We start from the raw sequence: 27,288 nt of genomic DNA, 5'->3' as shown, positions 1-27,288 counted from the left end.
TAATGCAAGGCCAAGCAATAGTCCCCAGTTCACATAGAGTTATGTAGGATATCAAAACTCCTAATCAATTAAGCTTCTCAAGAATCTGTGTGCCTTCTGCTTGCACTGCTAAAAATAATAATACAGCCAACAGTCTCTGGTTTATCTTGATTGCAGTATATTCCATGCACCTCTTTGTAGCAGCAAAGCAGTCTTAGGAACAGGAACTTAAGAATTGTTGAACAAGTGAAGAAGAGAGGTCTGTCTAGTGTGTTACTGTCTTTATCAATGACAAATAATAAATGTCAAGGCAAGAGTATAAGAACATCACAAGCTTATAGTGAAACCTTTTGCAGTGACCAGTATTGTATGTCTCCAAGGTTTCTGAACTGGAAGTAATAACACAGTACTTAAAAGACCGAATGGATTTTACTTCTATGACTTTGTATATCTGTTCTGCCTTTCCATGTAATAACGCATATCTGCAGCATTGCATGATGCCCATTCCGCAGCGTTAATTAGTGGTCAGAAAGATCTCTGTTTGGTTTTGTATCCTTGCTGCCTGTTGACTTCAACAGATATTTTTAGTCCTGTATCTTTCATAGGATTGGAAACAGTAGTGAAGATTTTCAAAGTTATTTTCTTCACTGAAATAAAAGTTAATAAAACTTAAAATTTACCTTTCCAATACTTTACTTTTAATCAGATTTTGATCTAAAATTTGGTGTTAAGATTCAATATATCTTTATTGCTTATGTAGATAGTGAGTAAGTTCTAATAATGCTTTATGTAAAGTTTTAATATTTATATTAAATTAATGAGGAAACATTTATGTTTTGATAGTTCAACAGTGAAATGTAGTTACAGTGAATACAACTCAGTAGAGAGGGATTTGAGGAGGTGAAACTTGCTTAAGGTGCAAGGCAGTGGTTTATAGGCCAAATATCAGAACGCATCACAAGTACCTCTTCCTTGTCCTCATCCACAAAAAGAAATATTTGATGTTGGTTTTTCTAATTCTAGGCATAATACCATCTTCCATTTTCAGCGTTGTAAGCACTCTTTCATAAAAACTAACTAAAATAAACATTCCTACCCTAGAGAATGCTATCATGTTCTACTTCCTGATATTTTTCTTTTATTGCTTAGAGTGACTCAAGTAGCTTGAATAATGACTGTAGTTGAAAAAAACCAAACCAATCTCTAGATATATATATCAAGTTACTTTTTTTTTCTTGGCTAATTTGTCTATTTTCCTTCTTTCTTCCCTCCCCACCAATAGCTTAGCTATTTCCATTTATGATGTTAGTGAAGGGAATGTTAAATCTGGAGTACCTTGTATTTGTGAAAAATGCTACTATAAGCTCAGTTTGGAGGTATGACTTGAAAGCTAGTATGCTGGGCAGCTTCCATTCAAAGTGTAAGCTTTTTTCAGGCCTACTGAAGATGCATCCAGATTTGGCCAATATAGGATTCATTGAGAAACAACTTGCAGATGTTTGTCAGACATTTTTGAGATTCTGGCAGCTAAGCGTCCCTGAAGAGTCTTACTCGCTGAGCATGCTTCAGTCCAGCACTGAATAGCCCTACTTCAATTTCAGTGTTATTTTATGGATCTTGTAGGGTTTAGGGCTTATTGGCAGTGAGCAGCAGAACTCATCAAGGGAGCTGCCCGTATCAATTGCCTTATGGCCTCAGTTTATATATTTAGCTCTGCTTATATTACCTCTACACACGTAATGAATGTAAAACGAAAATATTTTCCAATATTAGTCTTGTTTAATTCAATTTTTCTAAAGGGTTTTGATTGATAGTGATTTTATCTGTTTAGCTGCATCTGTTAGAGTTTCTGTACAGATACATGAAGAGAACCCAGACCTCATATTAACCTTTGCCAGCCTAACCTGTTATATTCAAATTATATAGTATTCTATGTGGAGATAATAACTCAAGTCTGAAAGCAGGCTGTGCCCTCAAGGAAATGTGTATTCCATCTTTTAGTGGGTGTGGCATAGATGTCACTGATTTGGGCTCTTCTGTCTTGCTTTATGTTGTGATTTCCCATTGCACATAACACTTCACTATTTAAGGACCAGTTATGCATTTTGCATTGCAAATATGTGGTTAACACTGTTTAAGTTTATGATACACTTATACACCTAGCTTTGACCTCGTGTATAAATGCCTTGCCTATACTAGGTCAACGTTCTAAACATTGAAGTTCTATATTAAAGCAAACAATAGACTAAAGTAATTGTAGTACGAAGAACTGTGTGAAGTCAAAGTCTAATAATTAAGGCTTTCGGGACAATACGGGAGAGAAGGTCTGCATGTGGACATACACACTGCAATTAGTTTTAGCAAATAGCAAATTCTCATATTCTTATATTCCAGCTCTTCTTTTTTGATATGTTTTCTCGAAGACTACATTCTAAATAAAGACTGCCGTTCATATTTGTCAAGCTGGTAGTCCAGGCACCGTTTTGGTGTTTGTGTCTTTTTCTTATCAGTATAGGGTGCCTTCTACCTGCGTATTGTAAGGATTTTGTTCTCATTGTAGGACCAGTTTTATGGTTTGCATTGAACAGAACTTTGAAAGCCAGGTGACCTCTAAAGTGGTTAATGAAGCACTCCATCCTGTGTAGTCACTTTATTTCCATAATAATTCTAATTATAGGAATAAAAGAATTATCTCCATCGCCTCTGAATTTGAAACGTCTGTATAAAGAAACTCTGGAAATTGAGCCAATTTTGATAATTATTTCTCCTGGTGCTGATCCTTCTCAAGAGTTGCAAGAACTTGCCAGTGTTGAAAGAAATACTGAGTGCTACCATCAGGTCAGTCTTAGATAAGCATAATGATTAAAAACCACAATGTGTAAAATTTTACAGTAGTAATATCTGTTTTACCTTGGTTTTTCAGGAAGTTAGTATGTAAAAGCATAGTTTGGTGTCTATGTGTTTGTTATTCCCACCTATCTCACCAGTAACTTCTGATTCCATTGGCAAAATGTGCTGGAGAAGAGAGACACAATTATTGATCCTCACAGAAGGAGAATCCACATGAGAGGCATTCTTCCAACTTGGAGAAGGGAAAAATGAGAAGATAGATGGAAAAGAACAAAAGAGACTGAGAATCGTTACACATGCTAAAACATCATCTTTTTTAGTGTGAAATAATTGAAATATGAACAAAACCTACTGAAAAATAGGCTTCATAATTTCCTCTGCTTATAGAACTTGCAAATTTCTTTCTTCAGCAGAAAACATAAATCAGATGTTCAGTGTTTGTGAATACTTCGGTATTTTGTGAAATTCTCTAAAATAATAATTACAAGTAAATGTTAACCAATTAATTTTTGATGGGACTTCCTGAACAGGATGCTTATATTTCAAGTCTTTTTAAAAAAGTCTTTAAGATCAACCATGTGGTAAAACCCTCAGACTTTAGGAATAGGCATACAACACCGAAATTATTTGCCCAGCCAATATAATGTTTTTTTGTCATGGTATACAACTTCTTCCCTGTTTCTCATTCAACACAAAACTGAACTGGGTGAAGATAATTCCCCTTGACTAGACTTTAATCAGGAATTATACTGTTAAGAAATCACTTTATATTTTCTGTGTCTGTTTCAAAATTGGATCTATGCAGAGGTGTTGAAAACAACTCTTCTTTTTTTAAGAAAAAATTTACTGTATCTGTTAAATTCATAGAATAACCTAGGTTGGAAGGGACTTCTGGAGATCATTTACTTCAACCCCCTGCTCAGAGAGGGGAGGTCCCCCCTCCAAGGATGGACATCCCACAGTATCTCTGGGCAACTTGTTCCGGTATTTGATGACTCTCAAAGGAGAATGTTTTTCCTAATATTGAATCAGTATTTCCCATGTTCCAACTTGTGTGCATTGACTCGTGTCCTATCACATGTGCCTCTGAAAGAGTCTGGCTCTATCTTCTCTGCATTCTTCAATCAGGTAGTTGTAGAGGGCAAGAAGGTCTCCTGATTGCTTGGCTAAACAAACCCTGCTCAGTGTGCCCTGACCATGTTGGTGGTCTGCTCTGGAGTCACTTCAGTATGACCATGTCTGTCTTGTAGTGGGGAGCCCAAAACTGGACACAGTACTCCCGATGTGGTCTCACAATTTCCAAAGAGAGGGGAAGGATCACTCCCCTAGACTTGCTGACTGCTTTTACTAATGACAGCTCATTATGGGATTGGCCTTTATTGCAAGGGCCCATTGTTGACTCATATTCAACTTGTCCACTAGGGCCTCCTTTTCTCTAAAGCTGCTTCCTAGGCAGACCCTAGCCTGTACTGTTGCAGGGGGTAATTCCATCCCAGGTGTAGGACTTTGCATTTGCCTTATTGAACTTCATGAACTGCCAACCTGTTTCTCCAGCCTGTTTAGGTCCATCTGAGTAGCAACCCTGCTACTCAGGGTTGGTATTCCAGTGTATTGATTGCTCACCCTCCCCCCCAACTCCTTTGGTGTTACCCATTAGCTTGCTGAGAGTGCACGCAGTCACATAACCCAGGTCACTGATGAAGACATTAAACAGTATTTGTCCTAGTACTGATCTCTGAGGGATACCACTAGTTACTGGCTGCCAGCTGGACTCTGCACCACTGACCATCCTGTGAGCCCAGCAGTCCACCCATTTTTCTGCCTATGCTATTTTTCACTTCTGCAGCCCATATTTCTCCAATTTGGTGATACGGGGGATAAGCCTTACTAAAGTCAAGGTATACAACATTTACTGACACCCCCTTGTCCACAGTGGCAGTCACCTCATCATAGAAAGCAATGAAGTCAAGTCAAGCATAAGTTGCCGTTGGTAAATCTATATTGGCTGCTCCTTTTGACCTTTGTGTTCTTCATGTGTTTAGAAATGGCTTCTAAGAGGACTTGCTCCATAACCTTCTCAGGGATTGAGTGGAGACTGACCAGCCTGTAATTACCTAGATCTTTCTCCTCCTTGCCATTCTTGAAGATAAATGTGATGTTTTTCTTTTTCATTAGCAAACACCCCAGATCAACCTAACATTTTGAGGATGAGAGCAAGGAGTGACATTAGCTGGCCCCCCAGGACTCTTGGATGCATCCCATCTCTTAATGTGAACTTTTTTATTTCTAAGTGTGTTGAGTGATTCCTAAATGTCTCTGTCTCTACTGTGGGTATTGCTTCACTCCTGCTTGAAGGTTTGGGAGACCTGAGAGGCCTGAAAACAAGCCTCAGCAGTGAAACCTCAGACTAAAAGGGCATTGAGTACCTCAACCTTTTCCGTGTGCCTTGTCACTATGTGCCTTGCCCTAGTCAGCAATGGGCTCACAACTCTCCTGGGCTTTCCTTGGCTGACAGGAACCATACAGAACTCAAGAAATGTGAAGTCCTGCCCGTGGGAAGGAAGAAACCCTTGCAGTGATACAGGCAATGGATTGACTGGCTGGGGAGGACCTCTGCTGAAAAGGACTGGAGGATTTTTGTAGATGAAAAGCTGGACATGAGCCAGGACTGTGCCCTGCCAGCAGAGAAGTCTTTGTGATGACCTAATAACAGCCTTTCAATACCTACAAGAAGGTCACTGAGAAAATGGATCCAGACTCTTTGCAGTCAGGCATGGTAGAAGGAAGCAATGGGCACAAATGGTAACAAGAGACGTTACGACTGGATGAAAGGAGAAGCTTTTTCACTATGAGAACAGTCAAACAGATTTCCCGGTGCAGTCTCCATCCTTGGAGGTTCCCAAGAGTCCACTGGACAAAGCCCTTAGCTCCTGGTCTGGTCTTCATAGCTGGCCCTACTTTGAGCAGGAGGTTGGACTAAGACCTTCCAGGTTCCATTCCAACTTAAATTATTCTATGATCCAAGTGGTTTCCTAATATTCCTAATACACAGTACCAATACTCTTTATACCTTTCTGTAAAATGTTATTTCCTTCTGTCATTTGAAATATTCAGAGGAAGGGAGTTGTTATCTAGCTGTTCACTGGTTAGCATAGAAATGGAAAATGTCAAGTTTAATGTTGCTTTTAAATAGTCCTTGAAATTGTTCCTTTCCTGGAGTGTGCACTGATGTAATATATTTTTCCCATCAAATTGTAAAGATTTAGATCCTACTGCCAGCTGATCTAGCTGTGAATGTTTCAGAATGCATATTTCTTACTCTGCCACATGGCTTTTTGTGTTTATCTCTAAATATCCTATACATGTTCGGCTTTTTAATTTTAACATGGAATGGTATTTGATTAAGGAGCGGTACTCAAAGCTAAGTCAGCTGAAAGTTGTCCTACTAATGAGAATATTTTGTTGTTGTTTTTTTTTCCTGCACTTTCTCATGCATTTCAACAGAACATAGAAGATCAGATTTTTCTTCTCTGTTGAATCATTTCTCATATGGAATAAAGAACTGGCCACTAAATTTGTGTGGTGTACTGCCATATTTTCTGGTGACTTTCAGTTCTATTTTAATTTATTTCAAGATATTATACTCCATTTTATTTAGTTCTATTTTGTTATAGCAGTAATGGCAAGACATGACTTTTCAGATTGGCTAAGACCACTTTCTTTTCAACCTGTTTGGTTCAGGGTTTTTTGTTATGTATAGCTTCCAATTAGATTCTAAGGGAGAACTAAGGTGAATGTACTCTACAGATAGTCTAACATCAATTGTTGCAGTAATTGTGTCACAGAACAAGTCCTTTCTTTATTTTCAGTTTTCACTAATTTATCTGAAAATTCAGTTTTTAGGATCTTTGTGTTTCCATTTGAAGATCTAAATTTATTTTAGCAGCAATATTGTACTATAAAAAATGAAGAAAAGGCTATTAAGCTATTCATATTTCCCAGTTAGAAAGAGAGTAGCCTTAATTTTTCAGTCATTTCAATATGAAATTGAGTGTTTCTCTTCAAAGGAAGTACTCCTAACTTACAGTCAAAAGAAAATTCATTCTCATTTATCTCTTGTTTTTATTGTATCAGCAGTTCTGCAGTAATACAGTTCAGTCACTGATACTTAAATTGCTTTTTGAGTTCCCAGGGAATACCATCACTGTCACCAAATGGTTTTTTTTCCATAAAAAGACTAGGTAATGGTGTTTTTTAAGAAACTCTCCTTAGATAAGTTGCAAAGGAAAAACTATGTTTTCATTAATCTTTTCCCTATCTTAGTAGCCTATCACATTAGAAAGAATTCTGATTATCTTTAGCACACCTGCTTTTTTACATATGCAGTCTAACTTGGAAACAAAATTTTGTATTTAGCTGTTAAATGAGGTATGATAAATTCCTGATACAACTGTGTCTTTCATTTCAGATTGCAATGGGCCAAGGCCAAGCTGACCTGGCTATTCAAACTTTAAAAGAATGTGCACGCAATGGAGAATGGCTGTGTTTAAAGAACCTGCATCTTGTTACATCTTGGCTTCCTGTATTGGAAAAGGTGAGAGTAACTAGAGAAGAACGTATTGGAAACTAGACAAAATTAGTATGCAACATTTCTGAGGCATTTCAGGCATTTCCATGTTGATGTTTAAAATTACAACAATTTAAAAATAAACCTTTGCAGTTTTCTCAATCGTGAATAAGGTGAAATGCTTCAGATCTAAGCAGCTCCTTCCTTTGTGTGAGCACTTTAATTTTCATACAGTGTAGAGTATTTCTGCCACAATGAGTGAACAAATGATCCTGTTAGGACTTCTGGTACTTTATAGGATACTATATGTTTGCTGAATTCTAAATCTATGTATGCTTAAATGTATTCTTTTTTTTTTTTTTTTTTTTCATTCTAGGACTTTTTTTATTAGTTCTTTTATGTTAAGTGTAGCTTGTGTCTGAGTCACCAAGAGGTTTTTGCTAATTTGAAATTAAAACGTCTGATGTTTTATAGAAACACACTCTTACTTATGGCATGTAAAATCACTAACTTGCTAACTAGATCCAAGTGACTTTACATGTATGTCACTGTGAAATCCACAAAACAAACTAACTCAAAAAAAGAAAGGTAGGGAATTCCTATCAACAGTTACTGCAAACTTAATTTTCCAGTTTCTGATGATTATCTGTAAAGTGTTCTCCGTGCACATGAGCTTGAAGTCTATCTTCTGTCTGTCTAGCAATGACCAGGTGGCATGTATGTGCCTTTTTTTATGTTCATATAATCCTTTTTGAAAAGAGAGAAAGGCAAAGCAAGATAACGCTGATACGTGTCATCTAGTCTGAATATGATAGTAAGAGTAAGGAAGTGTTCGTAAGCCTCTTATTAATTATAAAATTTTATATCTTGTAAGTATTTAAATATGGATATATATCAGAACTTTTTTATTCTTTCCACAAGAACATAGTACTGAAGGTGTTAAACTTCCTGCTGAACTTAATATAGACTGAGATTTGCTTGTTTGACTCAGCACATCACCTTGTCTGTTTTGCATACCATTAGCAAGCATGAGGCTATGTAATTCATATGTTTGAACGTTAAGAGAGTCCTGCCTATTTATAGTTCAGTTTCATCCAGGTACTTAAATTTCTCAGAGTCTTTCCATTTGAGCAGATGAAATATGTATTCTGACACACTGGTCAATGTGAACTTTATCAATATGAAGATTATAGCTTCACAGCTTACAACTGACTGCCTTTAGCTGTCTTCTAGCCAAACTCTTTTATCAGAGGATGCCTGCTGCAGATTGCATTTGAACCAGAATGTAAATTCCTTTGTTTTCTTTTCTTAAATCTCCTGCTTCCAAGGGTGTGGATCATTTTCGTATCTTAGTTTGTTTCCCATAACATCCTCATAGACAAGCTGATGAAATACGGACTCAACTGTACCACAGTGAAGTAGATTGAAAACTGGGTGAACTGCAGAGCTCAAAGGGTTGTTGTCAGTAACAAGAAATCTGACTGGAGGCCAGTCATCAGTGGTGTGTTCCAGAGGTTGAGTCTGTGGCCAACATTATTTAACATCTTAATTAACGATGTGGATAATGGGACGGAGTGCATCCTCAGCAAGTACAGATGATACAACACTGGGAGGAATGGTTGATACAAGAGATGGGTGTGCTTTCATTCAGAAGGACCTCAATAGACTGGAGACATAGGCTGACAGGAACCTTGTGAAGTTCAGCAAAGGGAAATGCCAGGTACTTCCCCTGGGGAGGAATAACGCCAGGCACCCAGACAGTCTGGGGGCTAACTGACTGAAAAGCAGCTTGGCAGAAAAGACCTGGGTGTCCTGGTGGGTAAGAAGCTGACTATGAGCCATCAACATGCCCTTGTGGCAAACGTGGCCATTGGCCTCCTGGGCTGCTTTAGGCAGAGCGTTGCCAGCAGGTCAAGGGAGGTGATCCTTCCCCTCTGGTCAGCCCTGTTGAGACACATCTGGAGTGCTGTGTTCAGTACAAGAGAGGCATGGGCATACTGGAGCTAGTCTGGTAAAGGGCCACGAAGGTGATGATGGGACTAGAGCATGTGTCATACATGGAGAGACTGAGAGAACTGGGATTGTTCAGCCTGGAGAAGAGAAGCCTCGGGGGCAATCTTATTGTTTAAGTGTGTATCGGCTAATGGGAAGGAGTAAAGGAGACAGAGCCAGGCTCTTCTCCATGGTGTCCCATGACAGGACAGGAGGCAATGAGCACAAAATGAAATACAGGAAATGACATTTAAACATAAGACAAAACTTTTTTACTGTGAGGATGGTCAAACACTGGAACAGGTTGCCCAGAGAGGCTGTGGAGTCTCCATCCTTGGAGATATTGAAAACCTGACTGGACACAGCTCTGGGCAGCCTGCTGTAGCTGACACTGCTTTGAGCAGAGGATTGGACTAGACAGTCTCCAGAGGTTCCTTCCAACTTCAATGGTTCTGTGATTTTAGGTATCAGATATAGTTGTCATTTTGCCTAAAGAGCAGAATGATTCATGGGTTAACAGAATTTTCTTCTTTACTAAAAGCACAGAAACCAAAATTATTATGGTCATGTTTTAGAGATTATCAAAATGAATGGATTGTGCTAAAATCTGTTAGAGTTTTTTGAGCTATGTTTCTTCCAAGACACTTAAACAAAACTGTTGACATTGCTGTCAAGTCAATTGTCAAACAACTTTGGTAGCTTCAATGGAGAATGTGTGTGTTTCAGATGCATGTAAAGCACCAGCAGTATGTTTTCATACATTCAGTAATTACATATTTTTTGTGAAGCCTTTGTATTTGAAATAGCATTGGACAATATTTATTTTCTTAGAACTCCATTTTCCTGTCTTCAGTTTTCTATGAATCATGATATGTGAAGTGTGCATATAACAAACACTTGAGGAAAGAGAAATTAATATAGCTATACTGTTGTTGAAAGTCATCGAGATCTGCTGTTGATATGCATTCCAAGCCTTTATCTTTTGAGATGTAGCCTTCTGGTGATTTTTTACTTAAAAGAAGTACAGAACTGCTATATATTTTTATGCTCTGAATTTAGGATCTGGGAAGGAATTGCAAGTATTTTGACAAGGCTAGGATGAACTTTGAACTTGAACACGGCAGGCATATAGAATGTGTGGGGATAAAACATCTTGAACAATAGTCTATTGAATAACCTTACTTGTAAAAACAGCTAAAGAATTTTTAGACAAGCCTAACTTTCTAATTTAGGATATTATAATTTTGTAAATACTGTTCTGTATATTAAAAAAAAAAACAAACCAAAAAACCCACTATTTCAATATATAACATCTCTTTAATAGGAACTGAATACATTACAGCCTCAACCAAACTTCCGCCTTTGGCTTACTTCTGAAGTTCATGCAAAATTTACTCCGATTTTGCTTCAGTCAAGTCTGAAAATTACTTATGAAGTAAGATCTATTTGGAAAGCTTTTATTGCGTGTTTTCATGATGTATAGTAAACTATATGTTTAGGTAGAATAAAGTTTGGATAATGTGGACTATTTTCATAACTGGTTTTGCCTTATATTTCAATTAGATGTAATACAAAAAATGCTGTGAATTTACCTTGAAAGATTTTTAATGATCGTTTATAATGTATATGTGGAAATTTGCAGAAGCTGTGCTTTAAAGGGAGTGTTTGTAAAATTTCTTTCCAGATATTTTTTCCAACTGAAAGTCTGAAATGAAAGTATTTGTTTTGTGCTCCAAATTCTTTTATTCATTTAATCAGTGTTTCTTAAAGGCAAAAACCTACACAGGTGCTGAGACATGGATGAAAAACAAGGAATTCCTCCTTCTTGATGAATGTACTCATCTGAAGATCACAGAATCATACGTTCTCTTCCTTATTTTTCTTTTTGGCCCCATAACTTTATATTCACTGGACCCTTTTAACAAAAGTGGCTCTCCGCCCATATAGCACAATATACAGTTAAAGGCCTTTATTAAAAATTGAGAGCTTTGCTTTCAGAATGGATCAACCTAAGGAATAACTGGTACCATGCTCCTCCAGCTTGTGGGAAAGTGCTCTAATCATTTATGCACTTCTGCATTAATGTCCATTATGGATATCATGGATAGGGGTGCTACTAACTCTTCCATTGGTTATGGAGTGTGGAGATTTTGCCTACAGATAAACCAAGAAGCTCTGACCTTTGAGAGTCCAATGTTGCTGACTTTCAAGATGCCAAAATTGTTACACTTTTATATTGACTGCAGGTATTTTTAAAGTTCTGGGGTACCTTCTTGCTTATATTGAGGGCTTCAGTGGTACAGAAACTACAGGACTGTATAGGATCGTCACATTTCTTTTCATCTAGCTTCCTGAAGTTACTGATGCCACTATCTTTGGAATAATTGGAACTTCACACTGACGGAATATTTTAAATCCTTTTGTTGCCTTTTTTTTTTCATTTATAGTAAATGTTTTGTTACCCCGAAAGGGCAATGATAGCCAATGACTTGGCTAATAATATTTGATTATTATATGGTTGTGGTATATCCTTTAACTGTTACTAATCAAGATGTAGATAGTTTAAAAGAAAATCATCAATTGACTACAGTATTTTGCAATTATTTGCCACAAGATATGCAACATATACAACTGTGGTAATCTTATGGAAACATTCACAAACATTATTTTTCAAAAGAAAGAAAGAACTTTCTTATAAATATGAAAATGTGATTTAAATGTCTTTAAAATTTATATTTATCTTCACACTTGCAAATAATTTGAAAATGGCTGGGTATTTAATCAGTTGTTTTTACTTTTAAGCACTGTAATCTTTGCTATTATAATACACTTTAACTGCAGTTATTTCTACTGGTTGTGAATGCTACCTAACACTAAATCAGAGAACTGGCATTTTATCATACATATATGCCATATCTATACACTAACGAACAGAGTGCGGTGATGCCATAAGGCGAGTTGGCTCTGATCACAGAAATGATAATTGGTAGTTGAGCTTGTAAAATCAGAAGGAGGTTCTTGTTCTTGAAAAAAATTGAATTTGCTTTTAAGCTTATATTTTGATAGAGTAGTATTCTTTCACTAAGTTCTTTTAGTGTAGTTCAGTTCTCCTATCAGTTGGTCCTGGTTACAATTTCGGTATGTTTAGGTTGTTCAAGCTGTTTTCAGTATAAGATCATTCTGTTGTTAGGCCATTTATTACAAGCAGATTTTTTTCTTGTTAAATTTTGTTTTATTAAGTACTGTTTGTCATTTCATTAAGTTATAAATTGTAAGTTAGAATTTAAGAAAATAGTGCATAAAAGTATCAGGTTTTCTGTCTAGAACAGTGTTTTTCCTTCCAATGCAGGCACCTCCAGGGCTCAAAAAGAACCTCTTGCGAACCTATGAATCTTGGACACCAGAGCAAATCAATAAAAAGGGAAATTTGTCTCGAGCGCATTCTCTCTTTTGTTTAGCATGGTTTCATGCTGTATGCCAAGAAAGAAGAAATTATATTCCTCAGGTAATAATTTTTTTTTTGCTACTGTTTAAAAAATTACCCCATTTATTAGCTTTTATATTTGGAAGTATTTTTCATCAGGTATATGTTGGATCATGTTCAGAGATGAGTAAAACTTGGATACTTCTGGTGCCTGTCCTCATTATTGTCTCTGAATTCACTGCAAAATAAGATCTTGGTAGCCTAGAAACCCTCTGAAAATTCTAGTGCCTGGATGGGGTTATTTTGTGATTTGTGTACTAACTGATACTGATGCAGGAGTGAGGTCCCACAGAAAAGATTCTGTGAATCCTGTTTGCTTGGGACACGAAAAAAATATCTTGGAAACATACATGATTGAATGGAAGATGTGAGAAAAGAGACGCTTTGGTGGGAAGGAGGAGATGATATTGTCTACTCTTTCTGCATACAAACCCTGTTCAAGGAGAAGGAAGAACAAGGGAATTTACTCATTTGTTGTGAGGATTATAGTGGTTATCAGAGACTGCGATGTATTTTTTCCTTAGATAAATTTTTGTTTAAAGCAACATTTCTTTCTGGCTACAGATGCTTAAATTAAACAGAACAAAACCCCAATCAACAAACTGTTCTGTCTTGTTTATTTTATTTAGACTAGTGGTGAAATTAACCTGTTATCTGAAAGATGTGATCTGGCAGAGCCTGAACGTTTGAGAGTTTTTTGCTAGTTTTAACTGGCAAAATTTAGAAGGTTGTCTGCCTCTTGTAGTAACAGACTTTGAATATGGTGTTCAAGAAGTAGAATAGGTGAAAATATTTAAAGTAGTGATCTGATACATGAACTCTCATTTGGCTTTGTTCAAATTCATGTTCTTTACCACCAGCTTTTCAAGTGACACGATAGGATTACTGCTTTCTCCTTAATTCCACTGTAACTGTCTTTGTCTCGTGTGCAGACTTAGTGATGATTTTATATTTGCTTAAGATTACCAGTTTCTAACATTGCTGGACTGCAATCCCAGCTAGAAGCTCTTACATTCTATAATGAATTTCAGGTTGTTTTGGGTCCATATACAGATCTGTCAAAAAAAATACATGAACACTGTTGAGAGACTGTAGGATATTTCCAGTTTATGACCTTCAGGGTGACTGGCTGATAGCTTGATTGTGATCTGTGGAGCAGCTGCAGTCTTGACCCGAGACTGTTATCCATCTCACTGGATACGTGCATGTTATCTGACACATTTGCACATTTCTCATACTGAGCTCCTGTTCCTATGATATGATCCATATGCAAAAGTACAACCATAAGAAGATACAGCAACAAGAGATACCTTTGAGATCTGGATTTCCTAAGTTTTGTATCATATATCAATATTTATTTATACTTATCCATTTACATTGAAAGGTTTTTGTGAGAATTACATACACATTACACATTAATACTATATAAAGAATAAGGCCACCAAGAACAGAAAGGAGGTACAAACTGAGAATGATTAATTCAGTTCAGTTCAGTAACCACATAATATTTGTATTTTACTTCATGATCATCATTGTGTGACTAAATTCTTTGGGTTTCTTTTAATGGTAGGGTTGGACCAAGTTTTATGAATTTTCTTTATCTGATCTCCGTGCTGGTTTTGACATTATTGATAGACTCTTTGAGGGTAAGTCACTTCTTAAGGAAAGATTTCTCACTTCTGTAGCATAACCCTTCTGAATGTCTCTCATTTAAAATTTTTAGAATATTAAAAACTTTCACGGTAATTTTTATAATTTGGTTACTTTGCATGATTGTTTTGTTTGGAGTGAGGCCATTCTGTTTAAAGGCTGCTTTGAAGGTATTTAAATTTTGCATTTGAATCTTCATTGGAACGTTTTCACAAATATAAACACATGACCAGGTAGTTAGGTAACTACATCAGTATGGAAAGTAGTCTGACCCTGAATCAGCTGTGCTTAGGCTTTATTGGCTTTTCTGGATGTAGATCCAGACTCTGAGGAGATGTCTGTATTAGTAAACTATTAGTAGCTGGACACAGGCTCAAAACTATTCCATGATCAGGTTTATTTTTTCCCGTATTTGGCTTATGCAGACTGGCATTCTCGTAGGCAGTGACAAGGCATGGTTTGTCAGATTAGCAGGGCCTGGAGACTCTTTCCACTAGGCAACAGGTAAGAGGTTACCTTATTTTAGGTCAAAAGAGATTTAGCTGTATGGATGCAAGCCACCTTGTGCCATCTGACCTTGGATTCAAGCAGGACCTGTCCCATTTTACCATTAATAAGAGATGTTGCATGAAGCGCTTTATCTTTCTACAACACTCAGTTAAGAGTGGAGATGCTGCAAGGCTCATCACCAGTAAGCAAAGCTAGAAACACAGGGTGAATCATAATTCCATTTTTGGGTAAATCAATAATTTCTTTCTGCCAAGAACTATTCTGCTCAGCTTCTTGAATTCGGAGGAATAAAAAGGAAATACAGGAATGCCTGGAAGATGAAGTCTTTTGTCTCCATTACTTCCCAGTGTGAGCTCCCCCATATATTGAATAAATGAATTGAATATTAATTGAATATGAATTAATTCTTCATATTGAAACTCACTGTTAGATAGAGCCCACTTCATTGTTGTGTTAAGTAGTGTAGTAATTTCTTAATATTACTTAATATGAAAAAGTTTTTTTTTTTTTAGTCTCTTTGCATTTTATATAATTTCAAAGTAAAGTTAGGAACTGATATTTAGAAATAATTTATGATCATTGACTTAAATGAGATTAATGGATGATTAGTACTTCTGGAATTGGACCTTAGTTATACAGACTTGAAACATACGGTGATGTAAAGAGGTTGAATCATTAACTATCAATGATAATAATTGATCTAATCATTAACTATTGCTGTGAAGATAATTTTTCTTACTAAGGAATGATTGAAGTTACCAGTTACCACCAATAAAATCCTCCTTAAAGTAATTGCTTCTTCCCTTTTTCAAGGGAGTTTAAGAAGTACCTTTCTGATCAAGCTTTTACCTGCACATGAAACCTATAGGGTATAAGCAGATCATCATTGTCCCATGTAGTTATTTTGTACAACTGTGATAGAAGGGAGGGAAAATAAGTTGTTTTGAACTTGTGGGATATAGCTAAGCCAGAGGAACCTAATTGCAACATCAATCTGACCAGGAAACTAATAGTAACATGCTTAGTTTTATGTGCTATGTTGTGTGATTTATAATGATTTACAAAGTACCTATCCTGGACCTCTTTGTGTTTGAAAGATGATGTTTCCAGTAATGTTATTTATTTTGAGCATGATCTGGTTTTGGTTCAATCAATCAGTTTATTTTAAGTGATCAGATGGTACTGTGATACAAAATAGTATATAAAATTTTGAACAAGGGAAATTCTTTTTATTTGTGACAAAAGAGCACATAATTAAAATTTTAATAGCATCATTTCTGAAATGCATATAACCAATTGGTTTTTCTACAATAAAAAGCACTTCAAGACTTAAGTAATATTTCTAGTAACTCATATTTCTAGTAAGTGTTCGTTTTATCAATGACAGATATTTACCAACTACAACTTTTATTATTTGGTAATATAGAAGAAAAACAATTAGAAATTAATTATTTGATGTGTTTGTATTTTTTTATTTCACTGAAGAGCTGCAATAACAAGAAGAAATGCTTATAATGCAATGCTGTCCATTGATACAAAACTAATTATTAATTAATTTCTAGGTTCCAAAGATTTTCAGTGGGAATTTGTGCATGGCTTGTTTGAGAATGCAATTTATGGAGGCCGTGTAGATAATTACTTCGATATGAGGGTTCTTCGGTCCTACTTGGAGCAGCTTTTCAATTCACAAGTCACTGACAGTTTAAATGCTAGAGGCAAGAAGATGACTAGTTTCCCATATTCAATCTCTTTACCGAATTCCTGCAGTATTTTGGTAGGTATACATCTTCTATTACCTAATATAGAAACTAAAATAAGTTATTTTCAAGAATTATTCTTGGAAATAATTCCACAAAGAAAACCAGAGTTACAATCCAAAGAATACCTCCATTTATTTAAGACTTCTTTTGTCTGGAGCACTAATTCTTAAGTTGTCAGAACAATTCTGCTAGTTTGTTCGGTCAGTCTCCTTTTTTATGATATATGATTGGACTATGGTACAGAGCAGCATAGCTATAAAGAACTGAGTAAAAGAAATTGGATCAATTTATGACAAAGAAGGATAGTGTTAAATTTTTATATAGCTTAATATATTAACATAATAGCACTTTTGTACAGACTGCTAAACTTTCTTATAACTTCTGAATGAAATAGGAAAATCTAAATATATCTCCTTTTTTACAAAATATATCAACATTCTGACATAATCTGCTAACATGCTGCGGAGGGTATATGACATTTTATTTGTAGATAAACGTGGATTCTGATTCTCCTTTAGTATTCCTTTAGTGTAAACAAGAGGGAATTTAACAGACTCTAAAGAACTGATCTCTCCCTATCCTTTCACATACTATTGTTGTTGTTACTATTATTAAGATTAATTTACATTTTAATGTAGGACTCTGTACTAGACCTCTAATACGAGTTGATGTAAATGGATCTATGCCAGTTAAAATAAATTGCTGTTGTTTGGCGTTCTCTACCTGGATTCTGACTGTTTATGTTTGGGTTTTGTTTATTTTTTTACTTTAAATATGACAGTTATTTTCTATAGATGTGCTGACTTATAAAGAGGGAAGGAAGGAATAAACAAACGAGTCTGGTCTCCATTCTTGTAGATAATATGGTGAAATAGATGAATCTTTCTTCATGCCTTCACTGCATTTAATATAACTCAATTTCTTATAGTTATATAGAATTATAGAATCATTAAGATTGGAAAAGACTTCTAAGATCATCAAGTCCAACCATCAACCCAACACCACCATGACCACTAAACCATGTCCTTAAGCGTCACATCTACACGTCTTTTAAATATTTCCAGGGATGGTGACTCAACCACTTCCCTGGGCAGCCTGTTCCAACGCTTGACCACTCTTTCAGTAAAGAAATTTTTCCTAATGTCCAATCTAAACCTCCCTTGGCGCAACTTGAGGCCATTTCCTCTCATTCTATCACTTGTTACTTGGGAGAAGAGACCGACACCCACCTCGCTACAACCTCCTTTCAGGTAGTTGAAGAACGCAATAAGGTCCTCCCTCAGCCTCCTCTTCTCCAGGCTAAACAACCCCAGTTCCCTCAGCCGCTCCTTATAAGATTTGTTCTCCAGACCCTTCACCAGCTTTGTTGCCCTTCTCTGGACATGCTCCAGCAACTCAATATCCTTCTTGTAGTGAGGGCCCCAAAACTGAACACAATATTCGAGGTGCAGCCTCATCAGTGCCAAGTACAAGGGCACGATCACCTCCCTACTCCCGCTGGCCACACTATTTCTGATACAGGCCAGGATGCCGTTGGCCTTCTTGGCCACCTGGGCACACTGCCGGCTGTCAACCAGCACCCCCAGGTCCTTTTCCTCTGGGCAGCTTTCCAGCCACTCTTCCCCAAGCCTGTAGCGTTGCCTGGGGTTGTTGTGGCCGAAGTGCAGGACCTGGCACTTGGTCTTGTTGAACCTCATACAGTTGGCCTCGGCCCATCGATCCAGCCTGTCCAGGTCCCTCTGCAGAGCCTTCCTACCCTCGAGCAGACCAATGCTCCCGCCCAACTTGGTGTCATCTGCAAACTTCCTGAGGGAGCACTCAATCCCCTCATCCAGATCGTTGATAAAGATATTGAACAAGACCGGCCCTAAAACTGAGCCCTGGGGAACACCGCTCATGACCGGCCGCCAACTGGATTTAACTCCTTTCACCACAACTCTCTGGGCTCGGCCGTCCAGCCAGTTTTTTACCCAGCGAAGAGTGTACCTGTCTAAGCCGTGAGCCGCCAGCTTCTCTAGGAGAATGCCGTGGGAGACAGTGTCAAAGGCTTTACTGAAGTCCAGGTAGACCACATCCACAGCCTTTCCCTCATCCACTAGGCGGGTCACCTGGTCATAGAAGGAGATCAGGTTGGTCAAGCAGGACCTGCCTTCCATGAACCCGTGCTGGCTGGGCCTGATCCCCTGGTTGTCCCGGACATGGCTTGTGAGCGCCCTCAAAACAAACCGCTCCATGATCTTCCCCAGTACTGAGGTCAGGCTGACAGGCCTGCAGTTCCTCGGATCCCCCTTCCAGCCCTTCTTGAAGATGGGCGTCACATTGGCAAGCCTGCAGTCATCTGGGACCTCCCCTGTTAACCAGGACTGCTGGTAAATGATTGAGAGTGGTTTGGCAAGCTCCTCCGCCAGCTCCCTCAGTACCCTTGGGTGGATCCCATCTGGCCCTTGTGAGCGTCCAGGTGGCATAGCAGGTCATTAACTTCTTCCTCTTGGATTATGGGAGGCTTATCCTGCCAGCCTCTTGTAGAATGCTTCATCTGCCTCTTCATCCTGGTTAGGTGGTCTATAACAGACTCCCAGCAGTATATCTGCCTTTTTGGCCTTCCCCCTCATCCTTACCCGTAAGCACTCGACCTTATCCTCGCAATCGTTGAGCTCTATACAATCGAAAAAAGACATCCAGCATCATTAGTCTACCTTAGTCTGCAAGGCCTCTTTCTGTTTTGTACAAGAGCAGCATCACTAGTGACTATTACACTATAACCACTATTGATGCTATTCTGCATCTCCAATGATCATGCAAACCTATTTTTACATAAACGATTTCACTTTGAGTGATAATATCTTCATAGATTTAAATAAAAGTGAGCGCTCTTCATTTTATAAATATGTATTATACTCTATTATTCGAATTCCAAACGCTGAAATCTTTTTCTTTTTTATATTGTCATTAATCTTACTTTTAAGTTTTCAACAGAAGTATTGTAACTACTTTTCAGAAACAGTCTTAGCATATTTTTCTTTTAAGTTGGTAGCATCACTGTAATCAGAATTGCTTTTTGCTCCTTTAAGGTGGAAACAGTATCTAAAAAAAGAGAGTTTTTTATAAACAAAACTAAGAAATTTATAAATAAGATTACCAAGGTATGTCATGTGTTATATACTTACTTTAATCTTTTGTGTTATGCAGTGCACTTAATGAAATTCTTTTCAGCATACACTGTTAATTTCATGAGCTGAACAAAAAGTTCCCCCAGTTATGTTTATTCTTTTCTTCTAATGCAGGATTATCGTAATATTATTGAAAGCCTTCCAGAAGATGATAAACCTGACTTTTTTGGCCTGCCTGCTAATATTGCTCGTTCATCACAACGTATGATCAGTTCCCAGGTAAAGTTACATTTTTCATTGACCTCTGAATCTTTTCTGCTTCCAGTATAAGCTAGAGAACGCAACCTGTTCATAAATATGAATTTCCATAAGAACGTCAGAGTAAATGGAGGGATTTTTGGAATATGTTGACTTTTATCTGTAGAATATTTTAATATAATAACAATTATCCTTAGTTATAAAGATATTCGTTTAGGAGTTAAATAAACAAAGAATTATTGAGAAAGTTTACAATAATATAATTCAGTTCATGTTGAAGAGTATCCTCATATATAAGTAGTTTCATTAGTTCCGTTTATACTGTTAATCTAACTCCTGTCAATGGGATAGTTCTTACAGCTGCTGTTCACTGCAAGTTAAGGTTTTAATTTTGGTCACCAAATTCTAATACAATCATTTGACAGATAGAATATGGGTAACATTTTATGCTTTTTCTGAAAGAGAAATTCTGAAGAATTCTCCCAGTAGTCAGAATTCTTTCTTTACTCTTAGAAATGTGAATTTTTGAAAAAAAAAAAAGTTATTCTCACTGGAGAGTGACATACAACTACTTAGTCATGTCATGATGAAATTCTCAACACAATGAAAAGTAAGTTCCAGGGGTTTCGTAGGTCTTAGTTTAAAAATTCATCAATTTTAAATATTTCCATTATTGCTTTAGCTGTAAGATATGGCAGATGGCTATATCATTGTCAAGAGTTCTCAGCTATCATTTAATTGCAGTCTAGTCCAGATTTGAATATATATTTAGTATGTGAGAATGCAGTTATCTTAATGCTGGAATAATAGGTAATGATCAAAGATTTTTCACCTATTTGTTTTAGAGTTGTATGTAGAAGCCTCAGCTTGGGCGAGTGACCTGGGTCACCCATTATGCTGGGTACTATTAATGGCACAGCTGGGGCAGCTTTGTGGAGCCAGAAAATACCCAGTGTCTCTCTTGTTCTCCTCATAACTTCTCTTTTGTCAGTCTAAGAAGGGAAACGATGGAGTGATTTTAGCTCTGGATGTCTTCATCATCAATATGTTGTGTGGTTTGTTGGACAAAGCTTTTCGTTGCTAATATTTTATCACTTCCCTTAGGTGTCAATTCAGTTGCCTAAAAATTGGTATCTTGTATCATCTGGAGTTGCCCTAGTTGTATTTAAGACATCTACTAGGAGCTGCCAAGTATGACACAGGACCCAAGTGAATCCATTTTCTTGTTGGGCCAGCAACTGGAAGTCGGGGGCAAAATGGCACTAGAAGCCTGTGTTAAGCAACTGATTCCCACTCCTTGTGTACCCTGATCCAGTAGAGTATGGATCTGAAGGTCCTGCGTCAGATAATATCTGCCTGTCCATAAGATTTTCGTGGATAACATACAGAGTCTCAAATGGTGTTATGTGTAACAGCTGAATTGAGCCACTAAGGCCTAGAGTCTAGGGAGGAGTTTCACTAAGAAGTGGCTGTACCTCAGCCTGAGTTGAAATTCGGTAATGCTTATAGGCAGGTGAAAGTCCAACTTTTGTTTATTCAGGTTTGTTGGGCATTCTAATATCTTTTAGCTCAAATATGGAGCAAGTTTAGGACTTTGAGGCAAAGCTTGAATTCTTTATTCTATATTTTTTTTTTCATTGCTTTTTAGTTAAGTCTGGATGAGAGCACACAATTACTGTGTAAGCGCAGTTAAACAATTGTCCTGGTTTCGGCTGGGATAGAGTTAATTTTCTTTCCAGTAGCTGATATAGTGTTGTGTTTTGGATTTAAGTTGGCTTATATACTTTGGTAAAACTTAGATTCTACCATGACTTGGAGAAGTTACTGGGATATAATTAAGATACCAGTATTGTCTCATCATCATTGACTTAGATTTATGATTTTCTGAGAATTTCATAGAATCGTAGAATACCAGGTTGAAAGGGAACTCAAAGATCATCTGGTCTAACCTTTCTTGGCAAAATCAATTGGAAGTTCCCTATAATTGGAATTCCCTATAATTTCAAAACTTAGAATTACATTTTTTTAAAAAGCATTGATTGTTTGCTCACACTCACCTAAAAGGGCTCCATGCAGAAATTTCTTATTGGTATAAGACCTTTGATCTCTTAAAAAAAAAAAATTGCCTTTGAGTATTGCATTTGTTGAATTTCAAATATAGTACTGGTAAATTTGCTTAAATATATCTGTTCACTTAAATCCATCGCTGTATTGCAAAACTATTTGTTTTATTATTAGCACATGAAACTATAAAGCTATATAAAGACAAATGAGTAGGATAAGGGTATGTAGGGTAATACGCTGAGCTCAAGAACTCCTCTACCACAAAGCCAAAAAATGCATCAAGACTCAATATAGCTCTGTTTGGTTTTGTCTTAAAATCTTTTACATAAGCATCAACTTCAAACACTGTTGTTTCTGTCAGATACACTGTAGACTGCTGATTATTTTATTTTTTTCAGCTATGCTTACATAACTTATTAAGAGCTGCAGTTGTAAAAAATGCTAGTATTTGAAAATAAGTCTTTAGTTAACCTCCACGAAATCAGAATAGATTCAGAGTTCCTGTGTGAAGGGAAATAGGTAATGAATGCATTTACATGCAGACTCGCACTCCACTGAACTGGTCTGCCATAGCATTGATTATGATCTATAAAATATGGATTATAATCTTGAAAATATGAGACTGCTGTAGTTACACTTCTGTGAGATGCTGCTTTGTCATATGAGATTTTCTCATCCTTCCAATAATAGTTTGTGATACTTGTTTAAGTCTCAGGCAATTTAAGTAACAGAAATGGGAGATTTTTCTTAAATTATTTTTCTACCTAACTATAAGTCTTACTCCCATTCCATTTCTGACAGTTTGGCAGATCCATAGGTGATCCCGTGGTTCACAATCTGAAATTGAATGACTGCCTTCTAACAGGAGTGTTTCTCATAAATCCATTACCAAGCTAAAGCAGAGAAAAGCTGAATGAATAAAGTAGTGAGAAATAATTGCTACCAGCTCAGTCACCACGTCATTGTCACCAGAATGGTGAAATTTAGTACCGTGTCCACTACTTCACTGATTCTGTACTAAGTATGTGGTATATTCTCTTATAATTTATGTCTACTATCCCATAGTACTCTCTCATCTACTAGCCATTATAATTTCTTAGTCTGTATTTTTACTAACCTCTTCCTTATGCAGAGATGCACAGGATTGTATCATCTACACCAGTGAACTCAGGATTAGGGGAAGCAGGTTTTTTTGAAACATACTTTGAAGTTACTTGTTTAAACCGACAGCAATTTCGACTTTAGTCATAGGTTTAGGCTCAGAGATTTAAAATAATCATTCATATATATATTGATTTTAAGTAAATTGTAATTAGCAATCTTTTATCAGCTCAAAATCTTTTTAAATAAGTATTAAAACAGGTAACACTACGATCTTTTCTATTAACTATGAAGTTAAACTAATGTAATTCTATTACAAGAAATCTGATATCATTTTATGACATCATTTCACTACACAAGATGGAATACTTAGGTAATCAAAATGTAGATTTTATATAGACTTTCTATGAATATTATTTATTTTTCATTTGTAGGAATGATAGTTCATATTGCTGCAGCAACACACTTTGCTGTAGCAGAAATTTGCTGCAGCACAGTGCAGCATTTTGCAGTCATGCAGACATCTCTTCTGTAACCTACTGCATTGCTAATGTTTGGGTAAACCTAAAACAGAACAAAAAAGAAATGGACTTTTTTCAGTAACCTTGCAAATATTGATTATATTCACAGCTTTTCTTTTTTCCAGTAGAGAACTTCAATTCTAATTTAAGAGCTGGATATTGTTAGCTGTATTATTTTAATATTGGTAATTACTAATTGAATTGTTAGACATTATGTCTTACGATGTTCTGTAATGTAACTCAGAGAGTATTAATACTGCATGCATACGGGTAAGAACCATTTTGTTTTTAAGAAAATATTTGACTTAAATAGACATGAACTTTTCAGCAACATGACTTACATTTTTTTCTGGATTTTGTCCTTAGTTGCTTTATGTAGGTAGAGCTAGGTATATTTTTAGAGGCTGGATTTCTGGAGTTCACTGTGGCTCTTCAGTTCTGCCTTACCTACTGTTACAACAAGCCCTTGACACAACATCCCCTAGGTTGAATATGGTCATGAATAATCTCACATCTCTTGCTATGTTCTCTCTGCAAAACAGTGCAGTTAAAATAGAAAAGAACTCAGCTGACAGTGCAGCTGCAGGAGTCAGCATAGCTCGTCCTGTCTGTTTTACACCAGGTAGAGATTTTCAGTACAGCTGCAACTGAAGTTTCATCATGCTCAGCAAGAGTCTTTACCACTTGGTTACAGTCATACTCCTTTCTCCTGATCTGATAAACGCTGTATTTTTGCCTGCATATTGGCCTGCATTCAGATGGTTTAATCTCCCAATCTAACCTATAACCAATGATTAGAGCAGTCAGAATATGTGGAGGCTTGCTTTAAGTTTCCTGTGGATGAGAGGGGTCTGTAATTTAGATCTCTCCAGTCACCTTTTTCAAAGTGGGCTTTTGGTTCCGGTGTACTTGTCTCTTATTCTTGGGACCATATTTCTCTTCTTTTATGAATTCCTATGAACCAATTTCATCCTTTATTTTTAACACAAAGTGTCTTAGTCAAAGTAACATTTATCATGTGTGATAAATAGTATTTTTACGGACTGAAATGGACAGGCCTGCATTGTATGTATTTTTACACCTTGGAAAAGCAGTAAGAGCTATCTTGTTCTGTGCAGGATTTAGCATACCTGCAACTAATATGACTTATTGCCAGTAACCACCTAGGAAGATGAAATGAAAATGCAGAGCCATTGTTTTTTTCCCCTCCTTTCTTTGCACAGCAGACCTGGTCATTACAGGCACTTCTTAGAGAGCGTAGCATTTTAAGCCTTCTGTAGTGATGTGTGATGCCATCAAATACTGTCGAATGGCTATGCCTGCAAATGACTACAGCCTGTAACTAGTAGCTATGTATGATCAGTCGACGGATTTATCTAAACATTCTCCAATAATATAGTAAGGCATTTTGCGAAAAAAGCCATTCAGTAACTGGCAAGTTATCCAAAACTGTTCAAATATGACTGCCAATGATAATCAATAGGCTAGCATTTAGTTTCCTTAGTGCTAATTTCTATATAGAATACTGTGTATAATAATTTTAATAATATCTTACATCAGGAATTCAGCATTCTTTTACACATACAGATTCATAATGCTTCACAGAGACTATCGTATGAGACAGGTAAGTCTCAGTAAAGTTGAAGAATAGGTTGTTTTTGACATTTTCATGGACAAATGAGTACACGTTCTCACACATATCATGCAAGGGTAAAGGATAGTTACAGTCTCTCAGTATACTAGTACAGCATCTTGATTTTTCTGTGTCCACCATCCCAGGAATGGCAAGTGGAAGGAAAGCCTGTGGACTTGCAGTTCACTTTTTAGGACCTCTTGGGAGTAATTGTGCATGCATAATTGAAACTTAGTTTTTAAAGTTCATGGAGGACTGTCTCAAGTGAGTGGAACCCCATGCTGGACGAGGGGAAGAGAGTGAGGAGGAAGGAGTGGCAGAGACAACACATAATGAACTGATCGCAACCCCCATTTCCCATCCCCCTGCACCGCTCGGGGGGAGCAGGTAGAGAAGTTGGTAATGAAGTTGAGTCCAGGAAGAAGGGAGGGGTGGGGGGAAGGTGTTTTAAGATTTGTTTTTATTTCTCATTATACTACTGTGATTTGATTGGTAGTAAATTAAATTAATTTCCCCAAGTCGAGTCTGTTTTGCCCGTGACGGTAATTGGTGAGTGATCTTATCACGACCTGTCCTTATCACGACCCACAAACCTTTTGTTATATTTTCTCCCCCTGTGTCCTGCTGAGGAGGGGAGTGATAGAGCAGCTTGGTGGGCACCTGGCAGCCAGCCAAGCTCAACCCACCACATCTTCAAAGTGCTTAAAGGCATCACAAATGTAAAATAATCCTTTGAGCTTCAGGTTGTCCACAGACTCTAGCTTCTTACCAATTTTTCAATGAAATATTATAAAATTAATTGTAGATTTTATATACCAATTAAAGATGTTGAGCTGTTGATTACTTATAACTTCAAATAAGTGGGTTCCAATTCACTTCAACTGAAGTTGCTGGGAGTATTTCTCCTCCTATATATTGTCCTTTGTAATTTTATTTTCTTTTGAACGAGGCCAGTGATATTCTGCAGTTCTGATGGTTCAGATTTTGAAAGAAAATTACTTGCTTTAAGAACCTGTTTCAGACAAATTTTGTAGTCTCAAATATAATCCAAATCTGACTAGTATTTTCTGTGACAGGGTAGAGAATATTAGGTAATTTAATTTTCCCACATACATTTCGCTCAAACTCAGCTGCATGCTTGTCTTCGCCTGTTTTGTCTCAGAGTGAGTGATGGGAATCCCTCTCACTTCTCCCAGTTAGCAACTCCATTATTTTTATTGTGTGAAAGTAATTGCAGAAGGCTCATTCCTTGAGATACTCCTTTTTCTTTTAACCCTAGATTTTTATCTCAGCTTTTTTGAGAATAATTGATTCTGCTTTTCTGTCCCATCTAACTAATCTCAAAATGTCTTCATGGAATCCATCTGGTATTCATAAAGGCACCATAAAGAGTTAAACAATTCCTGTAACTTTAATGTGCTTCTTTGTATTGTTAACAAGAGAACTGACTTGCTGTTTGACATATTTAAAGGAATGCCTTTCCCATCATGTTATACTCTAGGTGCTTTCTTCTGACCTTCTGCCCCTCTATTTCTCTTTGGACTTTGATCATCACTGCCTGACAAATCTAGTTTGAAGCTCTGCTTGCTAGTAGCAAGCCTGTTGGCAGATACTCTTGTTACACTTTGTCATATGGATTCTGTCTGCCCCTAGCTGTCAATCTTTCTCAAACAAGGTGTCACAGCCACAAGAACGAAAGTCACGTCTGCAACATCCCAGCTCTGCAACCAAGTATTGTGACCCAGTTGCATGGTCACATGCATCCATTCCTGTCCCATTCCCTTCACTAGCAGAATCGGGGAGAACACC

At 37.0% G+C, this 27,288-nt stretch overlaps 1 protein-coding gene across 1 annotated transcript in view; it reads left to right on the top strand.

Moving 5' to 3' along the window:
* Positions 1–27,288, top strand: part of DYNC2H1 (dynein cytoplasmic 2 heavy chain 1) — a 184,644-nt gene that overhangs the window by 101,664 nt on the left and 55,692 nt on the right. Inside the window, exons 76-82 of the mRNA XM_075140082.1 lie at positions 2,657–2,817; positions 7,298–7,423; positions 10,713–10,823; positions 12,738–12,893; positions 14,443–14,518; positions 16,595–16,806; positions 20,077–20,181. Of these exons, the coding sequence (XP_074996183.1) occupies positions 2,657–2,817; positions 7,298–7,423; positions 10,713–10,823; positions 12,738–12,893; positions 14,443–14,518; positions 16,595–16,806; positions 20,077–20,181 (947 nt within the window). The remainder of the gene's footprint in view (positions 1–2,656; positions 2,818–7,297; positions 7,424–10,712; positions 10,824–12,737; positions 12,894–14,442; positions 14,519–16,594; positions 16,807–20,076; positions 20,182–27,288) is intronic.

The sequence above is a fragment of the Calonectris borealis genome, chromosome 1, assembly GCF_964195595.1.
Source record: "Calonectris borealis chromosome 1, bCalBor7.hap1.2, whole genome shotgun sequence".
NCBI classification, from domain to species: domain Eukaryota; kingdom Metazoa; phylum Chordata; class Aves; order Procellariiformes; family Procellariidae; genus Calonectris; species Calonectris borealis.
Note: the sequence above shows the minus strand (reverse complement) of the source record. Positions and strands in the feature narration are given on the sequence as shown.